Source organism: Perognathus longimembris, chromosome 3 (assembly GCF_023159225.1).
Source record: "Perognathus longimembris pacificus isolate PPM17 chromosome 3, ASM2315922v1, whole genome shotgun sequence".
NCBI lineage: Eukaryota > Metazoa > Chordata > Mammalia > Rodentia > Heteromyidae > Perognathus > Perognathus longimembris.
In genome coordinates, this window is record NC_063163.1 from 5,818,969 (window position 1) to 5,839,517 (window position 20,549).

General features: G+C 42.4%; 1 protein-coding gene across 2 annotated transcripts; it reads right to left on the reverse strand.

Moving 5' to 3' along the window:
- Positions 1-636: 636 nt before the first annotated feature.
- On the reverse strand, positions 637-17,529 carry LOC125348118 (putative methyltransferase-like protein 21E). 2 transcript variants are annotated; one of them, XM_048341108.1, is made up of 5 exons: positions 17,313-17,529; positions 16,358-16,436; positions 8,108-8,274; positions 7,357-7,474; positions 637-1,406 (listed from the first exon to the last, which is right to left on the reverse strand). In XM_048341108.1, exons 2-5 carry the CDS (start codon positions 16,377-16,379, stop codon positions 1,003-1,005), a joined length of 711 nt encoding a protein of 236 aa, XP_048197065.1. In that variant the 5' UTR covers positions 16,380-16,436; positions 17,313-17,529; the 3' UTR covers positions 637-1,002. The 2 variants fall into 2 exon arrangements, with proteins under 2 accessions (XP_048197065.1, XP_048197064.1); XM_048341107.1 differs by lacking the exon at positions 17,313-17,529 and having other exon boundaries at positions 16,358-16,787.
- Positions 17,530-20,549: the final 3,020 nt, after the last annotated feature.

The window sequence follows — 20,549 nt, forward strand, 5'->3', positions numbered from 1 at the left end:
GTAACTCAGTGGCAAAGTGCTTGCCTAGCAAGTGCAGTGCCCTGGGTTCAATCCTTAGTACTAACGAAGAAAAGAGAACGAAAGAGAGAAGATAAAGAGAAAGAGAGGAGGAAGAGAGATGAGAGAAAGAGTGAAAGAAAAAGAAAGAATGAGAGAAAGGAGGAGGAGTAGGAAAGGAAGGAAGGAGGGAGGGAGGGAGGGAGGGAGGAAGGAAGGAAGGAAGGAAGGAAGGAAGGAAGGAAGGAAGGAAGGAAGGAAGGAAGGAAGGAAGGAAGTCCTTCAGAAGCTCCAATACTCTTATGCTGTCTCCACGTGTTTCATGTGGTAGAAGGAAATGCCGTGCCCACAATCTCATATCCCACCCTTAGCTGATTGGTGAATCAACTACGCTTCTGCCTCTAGAGGCCTCCCCAATCAAACAGAGGTGACACCACGGATGAGCGGGCACCAGTGGAAAACCACAAAGGTCTAACGGTAATCATTCCACTAGGTATCAGTCTTTTCAGATTTATTTGTGGGTCCCACCACAGCCAATGTATTTATTTCTAAAGAGAGAATGAGATACGCTAAGGTATAAAAGAATTAACAACAATATCCATTTAAGAGATAGCATCAACAAGTTATAATTTTGCAATTATAAACTAAAAGTATTTATTTCAAGTAATAACACACAGTGCTACAGGAGGGTGAGGAGAGCAATGGCCATGTTGTGGGACTTACAGCAAGCTCCCGTTCCCGCCAGCAGCCCTGAGTGCCAATGGAGAGAGATACTGAGCACGTCCCACAATCCAGCAGGCACACCTATTCTATATGGGGAAATCTTTGTCTAGGGTAAGTCAAATTTAAGAAGCAATAGTATATTGGCATAGCGGGTAGAGTGTGTGTGTTTGGATATGTAAGTATTTACTGTTAGGAAAGTCAAGGGTCCATCAGATTAGTCAGTTTTCGTTCAAATACCAGTCTATTAGAAACTGCCCTCGTGTTCCCATGTCTTTGAGGATATTAAGCACTCCTTCGATTTTTCTTCATAGCTTTGTACAATTTAATATTCAGACTAGGGAAACTGGAAATCTCCTCCAAATCAAACAGCTCCTTAAATTTATCAACAAATTTGTTTTCTCTCTCCAACCTGAACTTCATGGCCCAGAGGACAATGGTGGTCTCTCTGCACAGATGGTCAAAGGTCACCAGGAGTTCCTCCAGGAAAGGGTGAGCGTAGACAACGTCGGCAGCCAGAACATAGTCAAAATGATTAGAAGACCGGGGAAAGTTCTCGTGCAAAGCTACACCCCAGGAGAGTTCTTTCACCTGAGGCAGATGCTTGCATTTCATTTTGGTGTTTCGAGAAATATTATAGTGCAGGTTCCCGAGTAATTCAGGCAAGTCTGTGGCGGTCACACGAGCCCCTGGAAAGCAAAGGTTGGGAGAAAAGTAACTCTCCTGGAACTAGGTTAAACAATTATGTTCCAGAGGCACTCTGCATGTTACACAAAAGAAAGGAGGACAGCCTGGACCTTCAGAAAAAGTCATCTCTTTCATAACGGATGCTAAGACAGAAAGAAAGAAGGAAAGGAAGGAAGGCGAGAAGGGAGAGAGGGAGGGAAGGAGGGAGAGAGGGAGGAAAAGAAGAATGGAGGAAGGGATACGGAGAGGTGGAAGGAAAGAATAGAAAGAAAGGGAGAAGATAAAGAATGAGAGAGCAAGAAAAGGAGGGAGGGAGGAGAGAGGAAGGGCGGGAGGAAAAGGAAAGGAGGTTTGGAAGTAAAATTGTCCTAAATAATTATTGCAAAGTGAGAAAAGGAGAATTGTGGCTACCAAAATGTTTAATTGCCATTCCAGCTTCTTTGTAGGTTTTTTGTAACAGTTTCCAGCAGGCCCACAGAGAAGCACAGGTGATTCCTACAAGTTTGTCAAGATTTAATACTGGCCCTTAATAAGTTCCAGGTAAGAGCATGCTTAAAAACTACTTCTGTGTGGACCACCTTGTTGCTTCTAATTGGAGTAAAGTGGCCTCTTGTAAGACTCACTGATCTGAAATCTGCGGTTCGAAGCCAGCCTGGGCAGAGAAAGGTCCCTGTGAGAGACTTGTCTCTAAGCAGCCAGCAGAGTGCTGGGAACAGAGTTGTGTGGAGCTCAAAGTGGTAGGGTGCTAGTCTTGAGCTGGAGAGCTGGGGGACAGCACTCAGGCCCTAAGTCCAAGTCCAGTAGAAAGTCACTCCTGGGACAAAAGTGATGGAGCATCCAGAGGCAGTAAGCCACTGCTTTGATGGCAGAGATGGTGTCAGATCCTAGAGTCACTCCTGTTTGGCCTTTCAAAAGTTAATCAAAGCTGGGAAGTCCTAGAAGCATAGTTCATAAGCATGCCTTTCCAATGCCCATGTCTGTCTACGGGGCAGGAACTTGCCAGTCATCTGTGATAGTGGTTAGTAAGGGTACGTTTGTCAAATGAGAGGATAGTTTAAAATCTCAACCCCCTGCATCTACTCAAAGCTCTGACCGGCAGTGAGAATTTTAAGCTGATACATCTGTTCAGGAAAGAAAGCTTGTAGACCTGAGATTGTGTCCTTATTGAGATCTGTTAAAAGCCTGCAAAGGTAATTTTTTTAGGTCATCAGAGATCAGTTCCCCAGCCAGTCAGGAAAAAGCTTTTACAAACTAGAATGTTAAAAGGCGCAAATTTGTAAACCTGAAGTCACCCATCTGGGCTTCATATTTTTAATATGGGCAAGCATTGGCTGTTGGATGTACGTAAAGTGACTGTGCTAAAATCCCTGTGCCTAAGTCAGCCAGACAAGTCAGAGTTCCTGAGAACAGCAGGCTTTTGCCGGCTGTGGATACCTGGGTTTGCTGAGGTGGTCAAGCTTCTATATGAACAGAGGTATTGACTCTAGTAGACCCAGGGCCACGAGCTTTGCCTCCTGTGCCCCAGTATTCCCAAGAAGGCTTGGAGTGGATAAAGAAAATTCCCATGGCCCACAAAACCCCGAACAGAGAAGGAAACAAGGACTGGTGGAAAACTTGTGAAGGGAAACTTATCTTGCCACAAGGGCTGGGTAAGGGGATCCTTAAGAGAATCCACCGAGCTTCTCACATGGGAACCCGAAAAATGCAGGACTTGCTCCAACACTCCAAAGTGAAAATTAGACAAGGAGACCAACTTATTGAAGATATTGTTAAAAATTGCAAGGTCTGTCAGCTCACCAATGCCCCCAATCAACAAGTTATTAAAGGAACTCGCCTCCTTGGGGATAGGATAGGCCAGGCGTGTATTGGGAAGTAGATTTCACAGAAATTAAACCTGGAAAATTTGGATACAAATATTTGCTAGTTTTTGTAGACACCTTTTCAGGATGGGTTGAAGCCTATCCAACAAAGCATGAGACCGCGAATGTAGTAGCTAAGAAGATCCTGGAAGAAATCCTACCCAGGTATGGCTTCCCATCCACCACTGGGTCGGACAATGGACCGGCCTTCGTCTCAAAAGTAAGTCAGGGAATAGCCGCTGCACTGGGGACGGATTGGAAATTGCATTGTGCTTATAGACCCCAGAGTTCAGGACAGGTAGAGAGAATGAATCAGACTCTAAAAGAGACCCTAACTAAATTGGCCTTAGAGACTGGCGCAGACTGGGTGTCACTCCTTCCTTTTGCTCTGCTTAGAGGAAGAAATTCTCCCTATCAGCCTGGCTTTACTCCTTTTGAAATAATGTACGGGTACCCCCCGCCCATTATCCCTAGCCTTCAGATTGAATTGCTTGCTGATTTGGATGATGCTGAATTTTTGTGTAAACTTGATTATTTGCAGCTCGTGCACAAGAATATGTGGCCCCAACTTAAGGCATTATATGATTCTGCTTCTGTCCCTACCCCCCATTTATTCAGACCAGGGGATTGGGTGTTCGTCCAGAGGCATAACCCCAAATCCTTAGAACCACGGTGGAAGGGACCCTACGTAGTACTACTGACTACTCCCACTGCCCTCAAGGTAGATGGCATCGCCACTTGGGTCCATTGCTCCCACACCAGGCCAGCTGACCCCTTTGCCCTGGACGATGACTACCGTGGTGGAACATGGGAGGTCTCTAAGCACCCGACTCAGCCGCTTCGCCTTCGCCTCAAGAAAAGAAAGTTAGACTGAATATTGTTATAATTTTCTTTTTGCCTTCTTTCCTTGCTACCCTGGCTAATGTTGACGTTAACCCTCACCAGCCTTTCCAATTACTTTGGCAGCTCACTCCAAAGTAGGGTGACCCCCTTATTTTAGCAACTAAGGAAGCCCCCTTAAGAACCTGGTGGCCAGACTTATTTATGTGATCTGGCCACAAGCAACTGGGATGTGCCAGATCACTTGGACCCGAACCTGAATAAGCGACTTCCCGAGTGTGATGAGAGGAGTCCTGTCCAGTGTGATGTGTGCAGTCCCTTGGTAAAGTAGACTAAGGTTATAGGCTCCTGGCTAGGTAAGGTCAACGCCCCTGAGTCAGCCTGAAGAAGTTACAGAAGATGGATGATCTTCACCCATCAGCCCCCCTTTAAAACCGAGGGTCCAGAGTTGTTTTTGGGAAGATGAGGCAGGATAAACTAGAGGCATGCAAAACAGAGGTACAGAGACTGTACTTGTGAGAAATGGTGACAGGCCCTTTGGTTACTACTTTGGGCCCTATTGGCCCATGCCTTATCCCTATATCCTCCCCTAGACATGCAAGCCATTGAAATGGACAGAATGGAGCCATGATTGGCTCCCAAGGTACCAAAGAAAAAAAGGGGAAATGAAGTGCCAGACTTTGAAGTCAGGCCCCACTTTACCACCCAAACCCCACTTTACCACGTGAACCTGAGATAAGTAGGCCTTGTGAGCAGACCCAGGGCAAGCTTATTAGGGCCCAGCTGGTCAAGAACTCTAACCGTTGGGAATGCTTAACTCTCACCACCCCTAGAATGCCTCGAGCCCTGAGCCAATCAGATTTGTACCTGTGTCCTAATCTTGCTTGCTTGAACACCTGATGGCTGTAACTTTTGTTTTTTGCCTTTATAAGCCCTGTGCAATCGCAGCTCAGGGTTCCCTCCTAACCTCCGCTGTGTCGGTGGGTAGGACAAGGCCCAAGTTGCAGCTCGCTTGAATAAAGCCTTGCCTTGCTTTTGCATTTCAGAAAAAAAAAAAAAGAGGAAAGGAGGGAGGAAAAGAGGGAGGGAGGGAGGGAGGGAGGGAGGGAGGGAAAGAGGGAGGGAGGGAAGAGGGGACCACTCTTCATGGTACTTTTGCACACCACTATACTTTCTGTTCTCCTGGCCTTTTGTCTCATTTTTCTTGTTATTGGTGGTGGTGGTGGTGGTAGTGATATTTTCTATTTATGTACTTACTATAAGGAGAAAAATAACTGAGAGAGAACTTCTAAATATTTAGTTACCTCATTAGGATAATCCAAAGTCACTTTCCTATAAATTTTTGAGCCTCAGTCATATGGGAACAAATGTTTATGGAGCACTGGGCATCCTCTAGTTGAACAGCAAGTGCTCACAGAATATTCTTCAATGAGCTACATGGTGACATCATGGCATCCATGTTTTTCCCAAACGTAACTTCATCATAAGTGTGCATTTTCCCATCTAGGTATATTTTTAAATTTTTGCCACACGTGTGTAGTGGTGATAAAGCCAAAGGTCATAACTGCAAGACAGAACACTTAGATGAAGAGGGTGCAAATCATAGGCACAGTGGTCATTTTCAGGCAGAAATTTGGCAGGAGAAAGTTCATAGAAATGTGGTCTGTGAAGTGAACTTCAAGCAGTAGCAATGCCTGGAAATAACCTGTAAATAAAGCTAATCAGCCAATCTCACAACACCCAACAAGCGCATGCCAGAACAAATCAGAACCCATCCTTCAGGTATATGTCAAATTTCTCTTAATATTTCTTGCCGTGATATTAAAGGGGAAAGTAAATAGTATGTCATTGTTAGAAGCCTATAAATGTGAACCATTAAATTCTAATGTAAAAGGAGCTATCATTTTCAACAAATCTTTTTTTTTAAATCCCACAATAAGGAGTACACCAAGATCAAACTAAGTATGAATTCTCCAACTATTAAATTTAAGGCCGTTGCATCTAGAGAGGTAAACATTACCACTTTTAGAATACTGGCCAAACAAAAATTTTCCACTATTTAATGTTTGTTTCAAGTTAGACAAATACACCAAAGGAATCAATTCTTCTGAAATGAATAAATGACTTCCCAAAACATAAATTCTGTTTCTGGACTAAAAGGCATATGTGTACTTTAAGGAGGACCTTAAGGGTCTTATTTTTCCAGTGTTTAGAAAGTTGTAAATTGCTAAATCTTGAATTCCTCTCAAGATTTCAGAGTGGCAGGTGTGTACTTCTGAAGATTAAAGAAATCAAGACAGATTTGGTTAGCACATATCAGAGAAGGCAGCTAAATGAAGAAAATGGAATAGATAATCACAACAAAGAAAGATTGGACTGAAATAGGCTCCAAGATTCATAGAGACCACAATACACTTAGCGAGAAAAGAGGATGGTAAAAGTACTAGGGATCGTAGAGAAAAAATGGAAAATGAGCTGAGAAAATACATCCAAGGACAAGCACTTAAGATTAGAAGCAGATGAGTGGTTTTCATGTAATTTCCTCCCTATGCTACCAGATTATTTTTTAATTAGGAATGTAGCACTACAGAGCTGGGAGCAGATGACTCACCCTAAATACTCAGGAGGCTAAGATATGAGGTTCACAGTTCAAAGCCAGCCCAAGCAGGAATGTCCATTAGACTCTTATCTCCAGTTAACTACCCAAAACAAAAACAAACAAACAAAAACCCACAAAAGTATAGTTGTGGCTCAAATGGTAGAGTAGTAGCCTTGAACACAAAAGCTCAAGGACAGCACCCAGGCCCTAAGTTCAAGCTCCAGGACCTGTATCAAAAAAGGAGGACCAAATCCAGAAGGAATCTACAGAACACTGAAATAGACCTAAAATCTAAAGTACATCGGAATCAGCAACTATTGACTGTCTAAGTCCAGTATTTCTATTTAACTATTGACTGTCTAAGTTCAATATTTCACACATATCTTCTAGCATTCTAGATGCTTAAATTCATCTTCCAATCAGTATATTTCAGATAAGATGTGTGACTCCATGGGGGGGAAAAAAACACCATTTGCATAGAAAATTCTGGAAAGAAATCAAGGAAGAGATGTTTAACACTGGTTAGCAGCTTCTTGACAAGCCCATTTATGTAACTAAGAAGTTGCAAATAAGCCCAGGCCAATAAAGTGACTAATGATACTTGATCATTACATTCTCTGACTACCCCCCACTGCATCTAAAACACCTACTTACCAAGTAAACTTGCCACGATGGAAACCAGTCCTGTTCCAGCTCCAATTTCAATCACATTCTTGTCAACCATATTATACTGCCTTGCATTCTTTTCCAGGAAATAGCACAAAACAAGAGCCTATGAAATGTTTAAAAAAGAGAGAGAGAGAGCTGTTTGACAGCAAGAAATAACAGAAAATTAAATCTTGATAGATAAATCAATAAATACACCATGATCATGATGCATATGTATGTACATGTTGAGTATGGGTGTTTTTGTAGGTGTTCATATACATTATCAGAGAAATGACCACCAGAAATGCATCTTCTCATAGGTTCAATATTTTGTATTTGGATAGAAAAAAATCCTTGGGGTTTGTGGAGAGGAAAGACATAAATAACTAAGAATATACCGTCCAGTGGCTTAAGCTTAATTACCATTAAAGAAAGCAACCTCTATAGTACTGGTCATTTCCAAGTCAAATCTGAGGGTGGTTGTTTTTTTTTGGGGGGGGGCATAGTTACTATATGCCCTTCGTGGGGCCACTGGTAAAGAAGTAAAGGCTTAACTCATTAAAAAAAAATAACCAAAGAGTAAGCATTTTTATTTATCCTACAAGCCTGATTAAATAGAAGTAACTGGTGGAACCCATTTCAAAATTTTAGTGTTACTGAGGTCACAGAGCTCTAGAAGGCAACTTCTCATTCCAAGTACAATACAACAATGAACTTTAAAACTGACTAGAAAACAATTGGAAAGTAGGAATTATACCGATGGCCAAACAACAGCACCGTAACAATCCGTGGCTTCTGTGATCCGAATCTCATGCCCCACGAAATGAAAGCCTTCCCAGGAAACAGTGGTCACCACAGCAGGAATAAACCATCTGGCCATGATCTCTCCGACCACTCGCTGCTCATCACGCTCTTCCCTCGCCTCTGGAAAGAACAAGCTAGTGATTGTGTTTGTAAGTCCTTAAAACGTGATGGAAAAAGCAACATCTCTTAGTCTAAGTTACTTATGAATATTTTACTGAGGGCAGATGAAATAAAACTCTTCAAAATGTCTCACAAATAAGCCTACTGGGATGTCAACATCAGATTTCTATTGAAGCTGATATTATCACTAGCCTTCTCAACCATACTAAATGAATAGGGGATAGGACAGAGGAGAAGTGGGGTGGGGTGGGGCAGTTTGTCTAGACACTTAGGGTCCAGACAGAACCAAGTATGCCCCAGATGGCTTCCAGCTGAGCTACATTCCACAGGAAAGGTCTTGCCTAAAACCCCATGCTCCCACTACCACAAATACTGACCCTCTACAGACAGATGGAGAAAACAGAGAGGTGGAAATCAGGAGATATTTTTCATCAAGATCCGTCCTTTCCAATAAATGTTACTATATTTCTTAAATGATTGCAAGCATTCGCATTCAGGATGAGCTCCGGGAACCAAGTAATATTGGAAATACATTTTTGTGAACTTTAACTTTCATTTCACTATATGCACTTAGCTTGCTGAGACTGCAGGAGTGGGGTGGCAAAGTTTGCTGTGGACATTCTGCAGGGAACAGTAGGGAACATTAATTGCTTCCTTGACCTTTAACTGAGTATGTCCTCTCTGGTCTCTTTGCCTACTCCCTGGAAATGTAGCACTGCTTTGACACGTCACCTAGCGTACCAGGGATTAATAGATGTTAGAGTACACCATATCCCAGGAGCATCTCCTAAAGTTCCAGTCTTCAGTATAAAAAACTTGTCAGCAAATATTTACTGGAACAATCTGATATCTCTGATGTGGCACAGTCCCCAAAGGACAGTTGCTACAGTGCTGCTGCTGCTGCCGCTACTAACAAGTAGATGAAAGCAAGTGATCTGACTCTGTCTACCAAAATAAAACTAGTCATTTCTTTGTGATAATGTCTACATCTTTGCATTCATGAGGAAAGGAGAATCGATTTGCATACTTTTTACACATGGACTATAATTTTTAGCTGGGTGTTGGTGGCTCACACCTGCAATTCTAGCTACTCAGGAGGCTGAGATGTGAGGATCATGGTTCAAATCCAGCCCAGTCAGGAAAAGCTGTCAGACTCTAATTAACCACAAAATGCAGGAAGTGGCGCTGTGCTCAAGGGGTAGAGTGCTAGCCTTGAGCACAAAAAACTCAGGGACTGCACCTAGGCTAAAAGTTCAGGCCAAAGGACTGGCAAACAACCACACAATAATAATGTATTTTTATATACATATGAGGTTGTTATAAATGAAAACTATATATACTTCCAAGATAAAGAATTTTCAAGGTGATTTTATGAAACAACCATAACTGCTATTAATTACTATATAATCTATTTACACTCTACATATACATGATTAAATATGGTAATTCAAATCTAATAATATACCTAGAATGATCCTGTATCATACAGAAAAGATTATCTGGTTGCATAAAGTTAATTAATATTTTATAATAGTGCTCTCTATGTATTTATGTATGTTATGCATGTATGTATCTATGTTTTTATGTGTATGTTACAGGCATTCCATAAGAGAGTTGCCATAATTTATAGTATGTAATCAAGTCCTACTGAATGTAGATGCTGAAAACAACTTGGCTCAGGGAGAAGGCAAGAGGGTAGAGTAGGAGTATCCTCTCTGACGACATTAATGAGAAGAATAACAATGGAAAGCTACCTTCTGAAGAGAAAGAGGAAGGGCATTGAACACCACGAAGGACGCATCAGGTCATTTGCCACGCATGGAGGAATAGAAAGACAACAGAGAGAAGTAGAACATCAGCTCACCGTGGGAACGGAGAGCAAAATACAACCTCAGATGGAGGAATAGAAAGACAACAGAGAGAAGTAGAACATCAGCTCACCGTGGGAACGGAGAGCAAAATACAACCTCAGATGGTCCTGGCAACAGACTGGCAATTTTACTAGTAGGGCTAAGTCCACGCTTCCTGCAGGCCTGAAACCTGAGAGTGTTGGTTCCTGCGTAGGGGCCTAGATTGAGAAGGAAGACATTCTGCTATTCCCCTTGTCTCGCTAAGCAAGCATCAGTGAGGTGTCGTCTTGAGAGGAGACGGAGCTACTCAGGGGACTTGAAAACAGCCAACAATCATGGGTCAGTGCCTTGGGATGCCTGTGTCTTCCAAGTACAACATACAGACAGCCGTACGTGTGGGTAAGGTCAGAGGTAGACCTTGAGCCATGAGAACAGTAGGGAACTGGGACGGGGAAAGCTACTCTGGCTGGTGGTGCCATGTTCCGTGGTAAGAAGTGAGCCTCAAGAGCTGGAGGATGACTGCAGAAACCAAGCACTGAGCCCGTGGCTCCACCTCTGGCACTGAGAGCAGAACTTGCACCCCGCAGAGCTCTGTAAACCACATGACTTCCGCCCAAACTTCTGCAGAGTAGGCAACTGTAGTCATTATTTAATTAAATCAAAAGACATGTTTAATAGTACTGGTGAGAGATATAATGCCATCCATAGCAAGGCTAATGACAAAAAAAAAAATCTCCTAATTGGAATATAATGGAAAGTGCGGCTGTGGTGGTAGAGTGGAGGGATCTATGTTCCAAACATAATTTAGAGAGAATATGTTCCCCAAAGTGCATGATTAGCTGTTTATTGATATGGGATTGAATGTTGAAATGATTAATGCACTAACAGTACTTGGCTTTTGAATAAGATCTGAAGAGGAATCCATCACACATATGATCCAATATATATTTCTGGAGAATTTTTCTGCATACATTCTCTCTTTTTCTAGCATTGAGGCCCAAGACAAATAAATAAAACTGGGTAATATGACACAAAATGTCCCTGGCTCCCTGAGCGAAAAGCAGAAAACTCCTGATATTTATACCTTTAAACAACTAACTGCTGCTTATTCTGATGTTCCAATACTGTTTTATCCATTTAATATTGGAAAATAAATATTGAAAGATCATAGTGAAACCATCATTGAGATATAGAATTACAATGATGTTACTATCTTGAGTTTATATATGTACTTTGATGCATTTTTCACATAAGAAAAGAACCCTAACACAATCTGTGTTACTAATCTTTGCTAAGATTGGTTTTAAAATCTACCAGGTACTCTGAAAAAAGAGAATGAAGTGAAAATTAGCAAGATTCTCTCACATTACAAAGATAATTTTCTTGGGGCTGGGGATATGGCCTAGTGGCAAGAGTGCCTACCTCAGATACACGAGGCCCTAGGTTCGATTCCCCAGCACCACATATACAGAAAACGGCCAGAAGCGGCGCTGTGGCTCAAGTGGCAGAGTGCTAGCCTTGAGCAGGAAGAAGCCAGGGACAGTGCTCAGGCCCTGAGTCCAAGGCCCAGGACTGGCAAAAAAAAAAAAAAAAGATAATTTTCTTGAGGAAAATTTAACAGTACATTGACCATAGTGATGGATTACAGCAAACCTTCACAAATAGAAGCTCTGTCTATATTTTTCTCTTTCATAACTTTAAGGTCAGTAAGAACAATAGTAAGTGAAAGGGTCAAAGCACAGAAATACACCAAATAGGAAGAAGAAAGAAAACATTGATTCTTTAATAGCTATGACAGCTGAATTCAAGCTTCCATTTGAACAATGTCATGAAACTTATCAAAGTAAAAACCACTCTACTAAGTGAAAGAGACTGTCATTCAACTGAACCTTTTCTTCAAAGTCAAATGTCATGTGCTTTTCAGAAATACACACGGATTTTTAAAAAAAAACAGATGTTAAAGGCAGTTTTTGTATATGAGGCAAGCACTCTTGCCACTAGGCCATATTCCCAGCCCTAAAGGCAGTTTTTGGATTAGTAAATGGTCACAGGATAACACTTGTGAGCAACTCAGCAATGTCAAGATCTTGGACCTTGTGTTGAAATGAATTCCTGAGAAGATTCCACGGATACTTTCTGTCTGTTGGTCTGCTTAGTTTCAGAAATGTACAGAGTCTGCAACCAACTAAGGAGACCCAACAATCTTATAGTTTATGTCTTTACAGATGAAAGAAAACTCATCTTTTTCTGGGACTGCTCAGGATGTAGGTAGAAAATTAAAAGTAGGTGAAATTAGTTGTACTCAAAGTTTAGTACTTGAGTCCACGGTTACCGATGGCAGTGAAGCTTGGTAAGTGCTGGAGAAGCAGCATGGGTCCCCTGAGTCGTGAGAAGTATCAAGGAGACACTTGCACTAGCGCGTGCTTTCACTGCGGAACGTCACCCTGAGGAAGGGGGCAGAATCAGACAGACGTAGAGCCATGATTTTTTTTTTTCTTCTGTAAGGTGAAGAAGAGCTGGTAGTGATATTGGAACAGGGTGGAAATGATGAGCGGTGACATTTAAGAAGTGCTCTGGCATCAGGAGCCAAAGACCTGAGATGTTAGAAGCTAGTTCAAAAGATGCGACGAAGGTCTAGAGAAAGGGTGACGATGAAGGAGGGCACCAAGCGTGGAGGAGCCACGCTGCCGCTGTGTGCTCCGGAAGGGTGGCCGGCCTGCCCGACGGACAGTCATGGGCATTCAAATCCAAGCCCGAGCTCTGAAGACATCGGAGGCAGACTGCGAGTTCTTTTTTAATATAACGTGGAAACTCGGGGTTGGGAATATGGCCTAGTGGTAGAGCACTCGCCTCGTATACATGAAGCCCTGGGTTCAATTCCCTAGCACCACATATACAGAAAATGGCCAGAAGCGGCGCTGTGGCTCAAGTGGCAGAGTTCTAGCCTTGAGCAAAAAGAAGCCAGGGACAGTGCTCAGACCCTGAGTCCAAGGCCCAGGACTGGCAAAAAAAAAAAAAAAAAAATGTGGAAACTCGGTTTTATTGAGTATACACACTTACTCAGATCAGTTATTAAATGCTTTAAATGTGTTGATGAATGATGCTCACATTATGTGCTACTAAAATATTGCTTCGGATGTCGTCTGATAGGTTGCTTAACCAGTGATAGAATTACTTAAACATTCTTATTATATTGTGAAGGCGATATTATTCATAAACCACAGTACCTATCTGCCCAACACTGTAGAGATTGATGGGAACCCTTCTGAGAGACAGCCGTGAGAGTATTACATCAGGTCCTACAGGAAGCCAACTGAGTGGTGACCAGAAATACCACAGCGTCACGAATGAGCAGCCAATAGACATACATTAATTACATCTAATGCCTTCATTCACTCATTTATTGAGCACCTGGCCATTCAGCTATGAAGTCAGACCAATGTGGAATTGCTATGACAGAGGCTTAATTGGATAACTGGAAGATAGAAAGTCCCACATCTCAGAGAGTTCACTAAAGTACTGCCTGAGCCTTTGTGATTATTGGCTTGCCAGCCAAATAAGGTAAGCAAGACATGTCAGCTATAAGAACGGTATGCACAAGAGCCTGCTGAGAAACTCTTGAGAATTAGAATAGAGAATAAGTGCGGGTAGTAGCCACACGACATAAAACACTTCAAGCCACACTAAGAAGTCTCGATGAAAGAGTGAGGCACTGAAGAATTCAAACAAAAGACAAGCATGGGAAGCTTTGAGTTTAAAAAACAAACAAACATGCAAACTGCAGTGTGGAAAAAATATCTAGAAAGTTCAAAGAACATTAGTTTGGAGAAGACAGACAAAGGCAGCTCAGAGCACACAAGAGAAGAAATAATGAAGACCAAAAAATCAAAGAAAACAGAAGGAGGTCTCTGGAGATTTGTTAAGCAAGTAACGCAGGATGTAAGGGAAAGGAGGAGGTGGAAAGGAGTGTAGGTTTCTGAGTAGCCAGGGCTAGGATAGATGGAGGAAAGGCCTTCTTGACTAATGCTTATCTGTGGCATGACATGCAGGTCACGGAGCTGTACTGCTGACTGCAATCTTTCTGCAAGAACAGCTGCACAACAGTGCCAACTGCGGTACCTCCAACTGCCGGCGAAAGCCACTACCCAACCCACAGGGGCCACTCCTCGGCGCTCAGCCTGTGTGCGGGCACTCCCAATCAGCCTGAGATGCGGTTAGACCCACGTTGCAGCTGGAGGTCCTGCCCTCCCCGTCTGTCCATCTCCCTCCCCTCCCTCATGTTATAATCTCAATGTCCCCACAAACATTTACACAAAGAAATTCTTTCCATGTCGATGCCCTTCTGGCGTTATTTCTAGAAGGACCTAAACTGGCACAAGGTGGCATGTACAATGTCAAATAGGCAGCTGGAGCGACAGACTTGGAACTGTTGTGCACAGTAGTACTGAACTGGGGGCAGTGGGGGCCTCAGAGTTACGATTTTATAACACTCTGCTACTTGGTGCTCCTAGGTAGAGAGGAGCTCTTAGCCATGGACAAGAAACACAGCTTATTTGGCATATGTGGATGAGGTTTTAGACCATTTTGATTATCGTGTAACATTAGAAATATGGAAGAATTCTTAGCACTCACCCTAGTCCTAGTTTGAATGTGTATATAAATGACATCTTACAATTCTCAGACCTTCACGACAGCGTTGAAATACAAGAACTGAACTCTGATCACTGCAGCCTTTCCAAGCACAAGATACTAAGTATAAAAGAGTGAACGCAGATCAAATCAACCTCCCTCCGTACTGGAGAGAACTAAGTGTTCCTCCTCTACTTGCCCGACCCTTGCCAAGAAAAAGCCACTTCCAAGGACGCACACTTAATCCCCTTCATACCAGGCTTTATTTGGCCAATAGATGGCGATGGGGTATGTGTGTTCATGTTGCAAAATATTTTAATCCTGGTCTGTCTCAGTCTTACCTTAAAGTTTAAATTCCTTTGTCATTTTCCAAATTGTCAACCAAAGTTGAAATCAAGAGTTGTTACTCATGGCTTTGATAGTGACATAATTTTATTCAAAAATCACCTAGAAATTGTGTCTTCGTTCAAATGATCTAAATGGCTGGATTCTCTACATGATTACAACTTAAATGTTTAGGTTTGCAAGAATCACTACAGTAGAACTGTTGGTGTGGAAGCCAACTCTGGGCAAGCGCCCAACTCGGTCTGCCAGAAGCCATGGTTACCTAGGTAGAAGCCACCTGGTAATGCCAAAACAAGACAAAAAAAAAAAAAAAGGAATATAATTCTTAGAAAACATCTACTGTCTGCACAGATGAGAAAGAAAAGCCAAGATAATTTTATTAAAACTACTAATGTGTGGCAATTCTAATCAATCTCAGGAATATGGACACTTGTATCTCAGTTAAGAAATTTCTTCTTATTTCACAATCAGACAGAGTCACATTTCATTTGTAAGATGGGTTGATCAAAACTACTAATGCTGGGCTGGGAATATGGCCTAGTGGTAGAGTGCTTGCCTCGCATACATGAAGCCCTGGGTTCGATTCCTCAGCACCACATATGTAGGAAAAGCCAGATGTGGTACTGTGGTTCAAGTGGTAGAGTGTCAGCATTGAGCAAAAAGAAGCCAGGGACAGTGCTCAGACCCTGAGTGCAAGCCCCAGGAGTGGCAAAAAATAAGCAAAAAAAAAAAAAAATACTAATGCTGGACGTAGAATTCAGACAAATTCTTTTTATATCTACAGGTCTAACTGCATTATGTATTTCCTTCTAATTAGTAGTCAGGAAGATGGAATGTAAGCATGTTACAGGTATTTTTTTATAGACTAAATTCATTCATCCAATAATTTGTAAAAATGTTTAGCTTTTAAATAACTGATTTAATCTCTCTTATCTGAAATGTCTTAAAAAATCACAATAATATGCTTAGTGTACAGCATTTTTTAAAAAGTTATTCCATTTTGACAGATCAGAGAAAAACTCTAAATACTTAGTGCATCTGTACGTTTAATTTATTGTCTGCCAAAATTTCCCTATCCTGTGAGTGTGCAGTAAATTATCTTAGTAGGTTGGAGATATTTTCAGGTGTGGAAGCACAAGACATAATACGCAATCCATAAAAGCCCTATCTCCCTTCAAGACTTCAAAGAACACTGCAAATGTAAGATTGGATAGTCTATTGTTTGCCTTCGGGTTATATGAAGAAACAAAGTCATTTACCTCCTTGGACTTCTGGATCCATCAAGTGATGACTTCACAGATGACTCAATGTAGGTGACTTCTTTGTCATTCTCAAATGCTAGACAAATAATTTATGAAAACATCAAATGGCAATGATTACTCGGTAATGCACATGATGTATATTTACAACTATACAATAGAATCTAGCTCCAAATATGGCTGAGAAAAATATATTAAAAGCATCACATGTTAACATAGTATGACTTTTAAAAGATCATACAACCCCATTCTAGTGCAAGTCAAAATTAGAGCAAAGACTTCAGAAACCCTAAAAGCTACTGGAGAAAGAGAAACGCTCATCAGCCAGAACCTCAGCTGTCATAAAGACAGGCATCATCACCACGTCAGCAAGATTACAAATTAACATTGAGAGAAAAGTTTTACCCTGAGTAGTGATATCACTAGTATTCGTGTATAAAGCAGTCCGGCAGTGGATACAAAGCTCCTGTCAACGCAACATTCACACATCTACAACCTCAAACAGCTCACCCCCCATGGTCTTTTGAGTTGCTTTTACCTTAAGGATTCCATACCATTCTAGCAAACATTCGAATGTGAAGAAGTTAAGCTGCTTTATGATTCTCAAATACAGAAGGCAATAGAATTAGCTTGCCTAAGTGAGCTCTAACTCAACCTTTGAGAAATAACAAGTTGATGTGTTTACCTCCCAATTTGGTGTCACACGACAAAGAACTACTGCACTAATTAAACCTGGCTTCCACAGATCCCGAAACACTTTTCCTGGCCACTGCATTTTTCTTTACAGCATGCTTTGGTAAGGGGTCAAAGTCCACTGATTTCCCTGACAGTTTACAGACAAGGCACCCAAGGTTAAATTAACTCGCCAAGGTCACACAGCTTAAGCCACGGCAGGACACACGTCTCGTTCGCAGTTTAATATCTGCTCCATGACAGAAGGCACTCTTTATTATACCTGTTTGCCTGAAGGTCGCTGTTATATTCCACGTTTAGCCTGGATGTAGTAGCTAAATGAGTCAGCTGAGGTTATGGACGGCTAAACAATACCATCCACAGCTCTTCTTTTGTTGCTGAGAACCGTGGGAGTGCCTGAAAGTCTCAGCCCGGAGGAGCACTTTATTACTGTACAGGCTGGCAGCGGGTCAGGCCTGGGGATTAGGCTCCTGACAGCTGCGGCAAGGCGGGAATGCAGGGATGGGCGGCTCGAGCTCAGAGGTGGATGGATGCAAGCCACTCCCTCGAGGGAGTGAAGCCTGTTGGGAGGAAGCAAACCAATGTTTCAACCTGCTCGCCAAGAGTTATTCTAAGATTGCATGGCTATGAAGTGGCCATGGAGACCACACACTTTTTATGTCCCCTGTCTGGGTGTGAACAGGGTGGAATCTGACAGCCACGCCAGCACCTATGCAACCCTGCTCTGCGCCGAGGAATCTAACTACGAATCCTAGCTACCTTGACTGAACCCACAAGCTGGGGCTGCTGTTCCTCTGGCCGCCAGCCGGTGGCCACGCAGACTCACTGCAGGGGTAACACCCTCGCCAGCCACTGGAAGCCTCCTCCTCAGTGTACAGTCACCTGAGGTAACAGAATCCCACAATGTGCATCCTCAGCAGTGAGTACAGTTTCTAAGAAACACTGGGTGCCAGTGGCTCATGCAGGAGGCTGCGATCTGAAGATGAAGATAGGAAAGCCTGTCCATTGACCTTCCAAAAGGCAGGACGTGGAGCTGTGGCCTAATGTGCTAGCCTTGAGGGGGGGGGGGGGAATATCTCAGGAACAGCACCCAGGCCATGAGTTCAAGCTCTAGGACCACACCAAAAACAAAATTACTTTTATACCATGATGTTTACAAAACAGAATCTGAGGTTATTAACACACTGGACAGAACTAGAGGTCAGGAAATCCAGTGTTTATTTGTCAATAATCACTTAGATTTTAGTCCATTTACCATGTCCCTTGACTTCCTCATCAGGAATAATATCAAAGATACAGGATATATGGAGGGAGGAATAGGTAGAAGCATCTCAGGAAGGCCAAATTCTAAATAATGTAAACTACAAGGTATAGACATTAATATGGGGCCAAAGATTGTGGAAGCCAAGTGTTTGGTGTGCTAAAACACCTTGTTAAAACTAGCAAGCCCTAGTAGCCCTACCTCGGTAACTGGATGGAGACTTAAACAGGTGAGAACACCAGCAGCCCTCCTGGGGTGGAGCTCACTGATAATGTTTCTTTCTGGGTGCAAGCTTAAGAGCAGCAGTCCTATTGGACTGGCCCTTGTCTCAACTTTGCTCTCCCCAGCAGCCTGTGGGTGGACTCACTTTACAGTCCAGGCAAGATTAAGCTCTCCAAAAGAGAAATCAGTGATTTGATTTTTATGTACAAGAAAAAAAAGGGGGGGGATGTAATATGGAGGTCAGATCTGGCCAGCTCCATCATTGGCTGTTGAGGGGTGTCAGATTGACTCCATCTCAGATCTTCATTAAGATCTCCCCTGCCCTATCCAGGGAAGTTCCCCCCTTCACTGTGATAAAATTGTGAATGCTCAAGGTTAAACCTGCACCCTGCCATGAGTAGGGGTATCCACTTACATCATGTGAGCCCCACCAAATCCATGCGCCAAGTCTAACATGATAGGTTGGTCCAAACAGTTGCTATGAAGCAGATTGTAACTCCATTGGCCACCTGCGTGTGACCTGGCATGCTCTGTAAGTGTTGTAACCTCATTGGCCACCTGCGTGTGGCAAGCTTGACCATGTGGTGTTTGCCTTTATAACCCAACCCCCAGTGTGGCCCAGCTCCAGGTCCAGGCTGCAGCCCTGGCTGGCCAGCCTGCTTTTTATGGTTGCTGTTCCAGCCCCCGACTCTGCCCGGTCAGTATACTTTTTACTTCCCCAATAAATCCATCTTTTCACTTGGAAAAAAAAAAAACTAGCAAGCCCAGGAAAAATGAGGGTCCCCAAAAGTGATGTTAGAAGTTTTGTCTTAAATCTTGTTCATCTGCAAGAGTAAGATGTGAAATACTTCTTGCCACTGAAAACGTATGGCCAATATTTATTGTGCATGCTTTCAGAGCTTTTGCACAAATGTATGCGTGTGCCTGTGTGTGAACATGTTTAACATTAAAACAGTCAGTATGATGTAAAAATGGGTGAGGTTAAGTTTAAACTCCAAAAAGTCATCACGTTTGGGCGTTATCAAATGTTTTAAAGGACTATTACATTGTTTTAAAGAGGAACTATAGTTAAAAAGAGATTTAATTTGTGGTTGAAAAAAAACTGGCGTCTTAATTCATAAGGCTGTTTGTACTGTAATCAAGTTATCTGGTTTAGCAAAAAGGCATTGAGAACTTGAAATCTGTTTTCCTCCACTGTTAAAATTTGGGACTAAATGTCAGAAATTTGGATATTAATGTTTGATTATCACTGTTAAAGAGCTGCTTGGATTTCTCAATCAGAGAGCAATAGAAAAGGGCAGGAAAAACCTAGGACAGGCCTGTGTGCCTATCTTTGGGAGTGAGGGTGACCTGGAAAAGATGGAGGTTAGCCAGTCTGAATGACGGGACAGGCCCTGGGGGGAGTCCACGCATGGTGGAAAAAGAGTAAGCTGGCACAAAGGCAGTTTATCAAGCCCTAAGGGGTAGGATGGGTATATGCCCATTCTGTAGGACAGGCCAATGGAAGCCTATCTTTGCCTTTTCCTTGCATATGGACACTGAAAACCTGATGGTAAAAATGATTGAGTTGTTATTTCTAAAACTGCTCCTTGGGAGGTACTAAAAATTGGAAAAGTTTTAAAAAAAAGGGTTGAAAAGTTTATCTGTATGATGTAACTTGATTTCTATGCTGCTTTGCAATTTGAATTTTTTTTTAGGAAACAAAGATACTAAGTGTGGATCCTGGTGTTTGTAATTCTGCTGCTTATAATTCCTGCATTAAGGAAAAATTGTCACTTGAGTTCAGAGGTGTTTTAAGTACTCAGACTGAAAGGGAAAAGAAAATGGCCCTGTTAACAGGAGCCAAAAGCAGCTTGAGCTAGAGCTGCTTGACCTTGGCAAAGGAAAGGAATGAGGAAGACCACTCAGTTTGGATGTTTTAGTTTAGGGGAAGTTCTAGAAAGAGAAAGATTTAAGCTTAATTAAGAAGTTAAATAAGTAAATACCAGTCAGACCCAGAACTAAGAATCATATTGC